Here is a 9,665-nt window from a genome sequence, read left to right as displayed (position 1 = left end):
GAGACCTCAAATTGACCTCATAATTCTTGAACTCAAAACACACACACACACACACACACACACCATAGATAGAGAGAAGGGGGGACGAGGGGGTGTGCGGGTAGGGGGGGAGGAACAAACTTGCCATGATTAGGAGGAGTATGTTGGAGCTTGGCGTGACCAACTAGAAGGAGATTTGTCCTTGGTCAATCCATAAGAATGTGGAGAGTAACTACATTTCATCAGTTGTTTGATCTTACACTTGAAAAGGTAGACATAGTGTTGATCCAAAAGATAGATTTGTGCTTGGTTGATGTGAATGTGGATGGCACTTAGACCTTGTGTTTTGTCATACATTGTCATCTAGAAAGTAGTTATAGCGGTGGTTGATGCACAAGTGTATTAAAGAGCTATAATAGCTCACATGAGAATCATAGGCATTTACCCACATTTGCCCTCCTTGTGAAGGGAAGGAGAACAATGGTTGCTTCAATTGATACACATGTAGCCGCAACAACGTGGGGGTCACATACTAGTTTTTTATTATTGAGCAAGTGGGGGGATGAATCTAGGAAGGAGGGCTCGTTCGAATTTCTTCTCTCTCACATTGCAAATTTTGAAATGTGCAAAGCAAAATAAAGAAAACTTTGTCTCACTCCCTCTCTCATGGGGAGCTTAAGAGATAGTCTCCATACTTGAGAACCTTGGCAATGGATGCAAATCCCACCAAGTGAAAGCTTCATCTTCTTCTTCTCTATTATGCTAAGTTATGCTCAGAGCTTGCCGATGGAGTAAACATATACATGATAAAATTCTCTTGCTTGAAGAATACTTCTTTTCACCCTCACCTTCCTCTTTTCCCGTAGTTCCTTTCTACTGATTGGGTGTTTAGGGTTTGAGAAAGAGGGTTACACCATAGAATCTTGAAGTATACCATCTTTTTTGAGAGGGGACATGATCCAAGAAAACTTAGTCCTCATCATCTTGTCGCTTTTAGTCTCATAATTCTCTTCAAGTTTATGTGCTTTATTAATTGTTCTAATGTGTGTGAGAATGTGCAATGAAACTAGCCCGACACAACTTCTCTCTTCTTTAAAGATTTCTCTTAAGTGAAATTACACTTGTCATGACTATTTGTGCTGTAAATCAAGAAATTACTAGTCTCTGACAATGCAACAGTGCTTTCTTAGGGTGCTTTTTGGAAATGATGTGTCATCCTAGGGGGCTCTGTCTTGATATCAACTACGGGACAACATCCATTCTTAGGGCTTCTTTGGAATCAAAATGAGCTTGTGCATCTCTATACAGTGACTAGTGGCTATCGTCACCCATTACGTGTAGCCTTTGCTTTTCTCTAGGAGAGCAAGGCAAGGGGAGGCTTCCACATCTATGGAAATAGAGCATGACGGGGACAAACAAATCGATGGAAATCGTTTTGATGACTTGTGAGATTTTAGCCTTGCAGCATTAGGACTTCTACGCATAGTGTGTTTTCTTCCATTATGGAAGAAGATTCATTTTTTGACATCTTTGCTATGCTTTGTTACTTGCTTTACTTAGTGTTGATATGTCTCGTTTCCATTGTTTTTGTGCAAGAAATTAAATGATGTCCATATTTTTGTTTTGTTGAAGTGTATTGCCATTGCCATTATATATATAGAGGCGATGGCTGGATGAATGGATTTTGAACCACGGTACATGTCTGTGTATCATCCATGCTTAACACCCTCTCTCTCTCTCTCTCTCTCTAAACGCAATACCATATAGCTTGACGTGCAACTTCAATTTATTTGTGACGTAATGATGAATGAAGAAGTATTCTTTTTTGAAGTCATTAGGAATACCTCATGGTACCTCCTCCTTTTTGTCAAGGAAAGCAATAAGCACATACATGAAAATCTTGTGAACAACGAGGTTTTCCAAATGTGGGTGAGTTATGGGCAGTCTACTGCAAACAATCTGCATCCTTGGGTGCCATGTCACATGTATTTCTATAGCAGATGTGCAAGTTGGCTTTGCTTGCAAAGAGGCCAAAAGCAGGCAACGATTGTCCTAGTAGTGAAGGCGTTTGAGAGGAAATGGAACTTTGCAGTGGCGGAAAATGCACCAACCTCCTCACCCCTGACAAGTATTGATGCACTTGAAGTTGCATCAAGGAGAAAAGTTAGCCTTGGCATCAAGGTATGTTCCATCTGATACTAGCCTACTATATTGCGGCATCAATGTTGATGGTATATGAATCCCCGTCCTGAATGACATCACCTACTCAACAACAAAAGCTTTAGAGATAATTTAGCCAAGCCAAACCCAGGCTGTGATCTTGTCCAAAAGCCAGAATTTTCACCATCATCTGTGCTTGCAGTGATTTCAAGTACGTAATCGCCTCCTCGAGTAGTGATGCTTTGTCCGTCTGCAGTAGCAAATAGGTCAACTCAAGACCTTTCACGCAAATAAAAAGCATAGTTTCTTACATCAGCATATTTAAAACACTACCTTGCTTGCATTTGGTATGAGTTCCCGGAGAGCTTCCAGCTTCCCATTTATCCTCTCTCGCCGCCTCTATGGCACAGATGCAATGGTTAGGTGAAGAGCTATGCTTATTACCGATATTTAGTTTGAAACACCAAAAAGATGCTACAAAAGGAGATTATTGACTACAAAACGAAGAAGGAAATAACCAGAAATGAAATCATTCTTCACCCTTTCTGATCTGTTGTGGCTTTCAGCTGCTCTGCTCCGTTTCATTTGGTAATTCAAATCCTGCCAGTAACATACACATGGATGTGTCACTAACTATGGCGCATGTAAGTGTGTAAGTTCCAATGGCATGGGTGTTGATAACACGAGCACATTGTCATATGAATGAATACATATAAAACCTGCTGACAAGATATATTTCAATGAATCACTGTGAGAAGTATAGAGGATCACCTCACTCTGACGCTCTGACTCTTCAAAATTGTGGACTTTTCGCTTATCACCACTTGAAATAGCCCTCTGCATCAGACATGCAGCATTAACATACTCATTCTTCAAGCAGGTCTCTGTAACGCTAGACTCAAAACGAAGGAGCATAGGATGCTTCAATATGCCCATATCCTGCAAGGTTGATATGCCCATATCCTGCTTCTTATCATCTGCTGGCAGTCTCTCATACCACAAATGTGGCGACAGGAAACCAAAACTAGTGCTGCTTCTACCCACATTGACATGTTTGGAATGAGCCCACTCTCGTCCAAAAGATTGGGCATCTGGTAGGGAGCTACATACATCTTCTAAAGCAGGGGTCAGAGGCAATCCTAGATATGAGACACTCCTGTGCCGATCGACATTGTCAACTTTCACATCTTTATAGCTGGGGATTGCCCCCATCGATGCATAAGAATGACCCAGGCTACTCTTATCCATTGCAAAATATGACACATAGGACCCAATATTGTCCAATGGTGGAGATGATAAATGAGACACTGCTGAATGGTTACCATACAGATCATAAGCACAATGCCTGGTACCTCGCGGAGAAATTGTGTGACTATGGAAGAGCGAGCAGGACGAACCTTCTTCTACTCTGATCTTAATGCTAAGGTCTTGTGACCCTAAATGATTGCTGCTATCAAGGCCTGCCCCACAATCTCCCACATGCAGGGGCACAAAGGCGTTCTCTCTTGTAGGGACATTTTCTTCCAGATGCAAGGGATATTGGCCAGTAATTTGCACTGGGGCATCATCTTTCCAGTTACCAAGCTGCTTTCCATGTGGTCTGTTAGAGGGCATAAATTGGCCATCGTCCAAGCAGCGCTCCTCAAAAAAATCATCCAGACGCTGTTTGAAAAGCCAGGGAAGTACCCAACATGGCAGAAAAATAAATAAATTGGATGAGCATAGTGGATTAAAAGCTTGGTAAGAAGGATACAAATCATCATTGCTGAGAAAAATTATGTCAGCATTGAGTGAGGCGTTGAAAGGACTCACAGAGAAGGAGCTCCTTGTTGAAGAGCTTCTGTAGGGAAACAGAAGCTTTTGGTCTCCATCCATCCAAAGCTCTGAGAGGCTTAGACGGGAGGAGCACCATTTAACATCACCGTTTTTGCCTTCAGGAGTACCCAAAATGCATTATTGAAGTACTGTGTCAGTTGCTTCTCTCTCTGCTTGAGCCTTGAGGCATGGATCAATCAAATCAATCGATTCAATCAAGACACTCCCCGTTGAGATACGCAACAATGTTAGAAAACCCTCACAAGTCCACTACTTACAGGTTTCAGATTGTTTGTCGCATCATTGTACCCGGCTCCGAGTCTTTATGCCCATTGCCAGCACCCAAACCACAAGAGACAGACCCTGGGGCCTGCCCATTTCTTTAAATAGAAACCTTTTGATCACATCATTGTACCTTTGATGAGTGCCTACTGTTTGAGACTTGAGTGACCAGTGACCATTGGTCAATCTTTACTCAAAAGAGCTGACTAGGCCCCACTGCTAGTAAATTTCTTTAGACATTTTTAGGTCTAATTTAGTGTATTTTTTGAAGGTTAGCTCGGATTTTCAGTTTTCCTATCCAAAAGTACGAAGGCTTATTCAGAAACATCCCCGAGGGATGAGCCCGTAGATTTGGAACCATTTTAGAAGTCGGTTGAAGAAGAACTAGATCGATAACTTTCTTCAACTGGGAAGATTCTTAGATGATTGGTCTCAGAATAAGAAGAAGGCACCGTATTATACGAAGTCTGAAGTTTACCATCATGCTGGAGCACTTTACAGGTTAGGCATTGATGGTGTACTTTGAAGGTGTGTGCCACTAAAGGGAAGAATTCAGGTTATCACGGAGGCCCACAATGGAGATGCAGGAGGCCATTTTTCAACTAACATCACTTATAAGAAGATTCTTCAAGCAAGATTATGGTAGCAAATAATGATGGCGATGTCAAGGTCTTCGGTAAAACCTGTGATATATTCTAGAGAATGGGAAGTCCTATAACATCAAACATTACACCTTTGACTCCAATACAGACATTATGGAATGGGGACTAGATTCCATGGGTCCATTCAAGAAGGTGATTCCCAGAAAGAACATATATATCATTATTGCTACATGTTATGTCAGCAAGTGGGTAGAGGTTAAGGCACTCCCAAACAACACTACCCGATCTACTACTTTGTTCATTTATGAAAATATCATATGTTGCTATGGTTGTCCTATCAAAATGGTGTCGGATTAAACACTCATTTCATTAGTAACACGATGGAAATTTTGATGGAGTTTTTTTTCGTTAAGCACATGAAATCAACGCCATACTATCCCATATGTAATGGAAAAGCAAAAAGAAGCAATAAGACAATCAAGACTATTCGCACTAAAATTGTGCAGAAGGAGACGCATCATTGGGATACAAAGCTTCAGACAACGTTATGGGCATATCGAACTGCTCATACGGTGACTATTGGAATGGCGCCATTCAAGCTAGTCTATGGTACCGAAGGAATGGTGGCAATGGAATTTGTCATTCCCACTTATGACTAGCACTTGAGCATGGATTAGATTTCAGTCACAATCTAAAACAACGATTGGATGAGTTGCTATAGTTGGATGAAATCATACAAAGGGCTATACTGGAACAAGAAGTTGTTCAACAAAGAAGGAAGCATTGGCATGACAGTAGAATCAAGGTAAGGGAGTTTCAGAGGGGTGATCTAGTACTCTTATATCAGTTTAAATTGGGACCAAAGAAGCCAACTTGAAGATAGCTTGCTCCGGACCCTATGAAGTACATTGGGTGTTTTCCAAACGGGACTTATCAAAACTGGCACGATCAAATGCTAAGATGCTTAGAAACAGGGTGAATGGGGTGCAGATTAAGTTGTACTTCGACAAGAGTTTGGTGCCTTATATGAATCATATGGTAGCCCGAGGGGTTGGGCAACCCACATGAAGAGGCTCAAGTGTGGTGGACATGCATATTTGTACATACTGTATATATGGCTATGCTTTTTTCAGTTTGCTTGAGTGTTAGCAGAGTGTTGCAGGTTTCTACTTCAATAAATTTGTTTTGGTTGAACATAAATGTTCAAAAAGGGGTTGGGCAATGATGCTGCAACCAAAGTTGATCCGAGCTAGAAAGAGTGTTACACAAGGCTATGGGTGCCTACAAGTGTGGGACCAAGTTCTTAAGCAATTGTGAGGACCCTAGGCAGGCAAAGGGAATGCATGCCTAATGAGGTTTTTTATGCCATGAAGGCTTTGAAAAGGGCTAATTGGGATGGAAAGTCCAAATGTTCAAAGTGGTGTGCTAGTGTCCTAGAATGTAGTGTTTGAGATGTTGTAGAAGCCGGTCCGAATGGCCCCTCAAATGGAGCCACGGTGTAAAAGATATCTAAGTTTGAAGCTTGAAGGTTTTGCAGATTTCCGATGGGCGGGACAGATGATTACAGGTGGCTAGGGATGGTTTTAGTAGGTAAATGTGAAGTGCTCAAGTTGTGGAGCATGCCCTTCCTTCTAGATTGAGAATCGGATTCTAGATGAGCAAGTTATGGCTAGTTGAATGTTTGTTGGGGGCAAGTTATAGGCCAACTTGATCGCATTGGAAGGCGTGCCAACTGGGAGTTTTTGGGCCTTGAACAAGTTCTAGAATGTAGTTGCATTGTATGGGGCTAATAGGAATTGACGACTCATCAAATGGAATCATGAGGACCAAGATATTGCAGTTGGAAGTTTGTGCTAGTTGGCGGCAATGCAATGCCGGTTGTTTTTTTGCAATATTTGGGCAGTTGGTTTGCGAGCCTAGGAAGTCAAAATGTGGCAAGATCTTTAAGGGCTGAAGTAGGCAAGTGGGAGCTCGGGGGTGACTTGACAAACTAGTCATTGGACCCTTGAACACCAGATAACAAATCTTGAAAGGAAAAGGGCGGGGGGGGGGGGGGAAGGGCTTTTAATGAGGTTTTTGAAGGGCTTGGAGTTCCCAATGCTTGTGAGCTCTCCACGTGGCACACCAAAATGTCTCGCATACAAAGTCAAACACCACAGATTTGGGGTACTTATCCTGCACAATGAAGCTCATAAGGGCATCCAAGAGAGGGAGAGAGACCTCTCCTCTCCCATTGGCTGTGGTTGCCTTGCACTCGGCCGTGTGTGGGTGGCGATGGACAAAGATGGAGGTGGTTACAGGCATCCAGGGGCGGCGACCTAGCGTCACTTTCTATTGATGCTAGACTGCGATGGAGACCGCATGGTGCTCGACAATGTTGACATGGCAGATTGGGTTCCCGTGGGGCCCCTAAATGGCCACTTCTTTTATTGAAGGAAAAGTGTACCCAAGAGGTTGTCACAACATCGTGACATCTCTCAAGGGCTCAAGCAAGTGGTTCTCATGCGATGAAGTGAGAGAGGGGTGCTGAGGTGCGGGCACCCTATCAAATGTACTAAAATGGTGTGCCAAATGTGTGAAATGGGGTCCCAATTTGAAAAAAAAACTCTTGGAGCTGCACGAGCAAAAAGGACCCCCCTTTATTTATTTTTTTGAAAGTAGAACTCCCTATAAGAGGGTTTTTAAAGAGTTGTAAAGGGATTTTAGCTAAGGAGAGTTTTTAACGTGTGAAGAAGAGGATTGCTCTTTACAAGCCATGGTGGCTTTGTAAGCTTTTGCAAGAAGAAGCTTGCCATTCCCCCTTTCCCGGTGTCGATTCCCCACTCCCCCTTCTTTCTTTTCTGCTTGTGAGCTTTGCTTGGTGTTGCTGGTGTCGATGTGTTTGGGTGCAACCCCGAGGTCTACGTGCACGTGCACGTGCGTGCACACACACACACAACAGAGAGAGAGAGAGAGAGAGAGAGAGAGAGAGAGAGAGAGAGAGAGAGGATTGTGTGTGTTTATGGTGTGAAATAGAGGTTTTGGGCGTGTGATATGTGCTAGAGCTTTCCATGAAGTGTTTGGGTGTGTTGGTGTACCAAAGCGAGTGTGTGCAGGTGATTTCGTGTCGAGTTTGAAGGTGAATTCTAGTGGTTAGGGGTGTTGTGTATATCCTGGGCTATAGAGAGGCATTGTGTTTGTGTTCCGGGTGTGTTCCCCCTTCCCCCTTTCCAACTTCCATGATGTGAAATGATGTGTATGATCTCATTCAGTATGGATTTAGATGCATGGGACCAAGTGCCACAGAGTACCTGATGTACATAAGCTTCTACACGGTAGCCGTTACATGAACATATCTTACTAGGGAGTTGGATCCATAGGTGCAGTGCCGTTTATGCTAAATTCTTCTAGAATATGTATGATATGGGTTTAGAATATGGCAAGTGTGTTCGGATCCTCACATTGTACATACATCGCGTACATATATCTTACTAGGGAGTTGGATCCATAGGTGTAGTGCCGTTTATGCTAAATTCTTCTAGAATATGTATGATATGGGTTTAGAATATGGCAAGTGTGTTCGGATCCTCACATTGTACATACATCGCGTACAAGTTCTATGTAGATAAAAATTGCCAAAAATAGCAGTTGACGAGCGACATTGTAAAATAGCATGGAAAGTGACCCGAAATGGAATATTGATGAAAAATGATGCATATCTATTCTTTTTATGCTTATGCAAGTGATCCCACAAATTCAGGGGGTTTTCTGACTGCGTTTGGGATTTTTCACATTAAAAATAGCCTTTTTTGGGACAAAAATGAGCCGAAAATGACCTAATTTTGGTCCAAAGTGAAAAATGTGCCTAAAAATTGACTTATTAGCTGATATTTCTGTGGGCGCGAGAGAGAGAGAGAGAGAGAGAGAGAGAGAGAGAGAGAGAGAGAGGACTGCTTTTTAGTGGAAAAAACGAACAAGTTTCCCCTTCGTTGCAATACCCTTCATGGTTGCTCGATCTATGTGTAGTGCTGTTTGTGGGCTTCAATTTAGAAGCTCTTAAATCTATGCAAAAACATAAAATGGTCACTCGTGAATATGGAAGCTCGTGTATTCCTTTCAACTATTTGAAGTTACGACTATGTAATTGGGGGCATGGCTACATGATTCCATGAAAGAGGTTTGGGTTTTGAATAGGATTTGTGCTTATATAAGAGTTAAGATTTTATGGCTGAAAGTTTAATATTTTTAATTGCTCTTTTTAAGTAAAATTTGATGCAACTATAGGAGAGGGAGTTTGTGACTATTTTGTCACGAATGCTCTTACAGAGTTGGTGATTTTCCATATACACTTTTTTACAAAGTGTTGTGATTCTTATCACAAACTCTCATAGCCAAAGGTTTTGCACCTTCCCAGCTAAACTACTACACACAACTTAAAAATAGCCAAAAGATATCCAAGCCAAAAAACTGTAGTTGACAGATCTGCACATGGTAAAAAGAGAGGACAGCTAGTTATCATAGAATTCGAGGAGTTTTCAAAAGAGGAGCAGAGTGAATGGAGCGAGTAGCAAGGTGGTGGGTCAGATTATGACTAGAGTGACTCCAAGCAACACTTGAAATCACGAAGGTTGAGTCCATCTCGTGGTTCGAGATCTAGGGGTCCGCCGATGTGTACCATATCCATCACTACTAGGGCAAAACGAGGGCAGCCATTCACTTTCAGCAAGGCCCTTTGAACCACTTGCTTCCTTTTCACTAGGTAAAAAATGCAACTATAAGCCAATGCATTTTGTTTAAAATTTAATGGTTCCTGACAATTGATCACATTTTGGATGTGACGTAGTGTTG

General features: G+C 42.2%; 2 protein-coding genes across 4 annotated transcripts in view; one reads left to right on the top strand and one right to left on the bottom strand.

Moving 5' to 3' along the window:
* The first annotated feature begins 1,779 nt into the window (after nt 1-1,779).
* LOC147463971 (uncharacterized) overlaps nt 1,780-9,665 on the top strand; it is a 30,019-nt gene continuing 22,133 nt past the window's right edge. The window contains exon 1 of the mRNA XM_086529868.1: nt 1,780-2,160. Within this exon, the coding sequence (XP_086385994.1) occupies nt 1,780-2,160 (381 nt within the window). The remainder of the gene's footprint in view (nt 2,161-9,665) is intronic.
* Nucleotides 1,784-4,279, bottom strand: LOC147463972 (uncharacterized). Of its 3 annotated transcripts, XM_086529857.1 has the most exons (7): nt 4,233-4,279; nt 3,952-4,134; nt 2,911-3,801; nt 2,680-2,739; nt 2,473-2,538; nt 2,324-2,389; nt 1,784-2,241 (listed from the first exon to the last, which is right to left on the bottom strand). In XM_086529857.1, the coding sequence occupies exons 2-7, from the start codon at nt 4,012-4,014 to the stop codon at nt 2,131-2,133; spliced, it is 1,257 nt and encodes a 418-aa protein (XP_086385983.1). In that variant the 5' UTR covers nt 4,015-4,134; nt 4,233-4,279; the 3' UTR covers nt 1,784-2,130. The 3 variants fall into 3 exon arrangements, with proteins under 3 accessions (XP_086385983.1, XP_086385986.1, XP_086385977.1); XM_086529860.1 differs by lacking the exon at nt 4,233-4,279 and having other exon boundaries at nt 2,658-2,739; nt 3,952-4,176; XM_086529851.1 differs by lacking the exon at nt 4,233-4,279 and having other exon boundaries at nt 3,952-4,175.

Source organism: Adiantum capillus-veneris, chromosome 2, assembly GCF_014529385.1.
Source record: "Adiantum capillus-veneris isolate H3 chromosome 2, ASM1452938v2, whole genome shotgun sequence".
Taxonomy (NCBI): Eukaryota; Viridiplantae; Streptophyta; class Polypodiopsida; order Polypodiales; family Pteridaceae; genus Adiantum; species Adiantum capillus-veneris.
This window is presented reverse-complemented; position numbering and strand designations above follow the sequence as displayed.

Bases quoted from the DNA above. Each gene is read 5' to 3' on its own strand.
- LOC147463972 (XM_086529857.1), bottom strand. From the start codon at position 4,014: ATGGATGGAGACCAAAAGCTTCTGTTTCCCTACAGAAGCTCTTCAACA. The intron at 3,802-3,951 runs GTGAGTCCTTTC...CTTTTCAAACAG, and splicing joins CAACAAGGAGCTCCTTCTCT to CGTCTGGATGATTTTTTTGA. The intron at 2,740-2,910 runs GTGATCCTCTAT...TGTTACTGGCAG, and splicing joins AGTCAGAGCGTCAGAGTGAG to GATTTGAATTACCAAATGAA.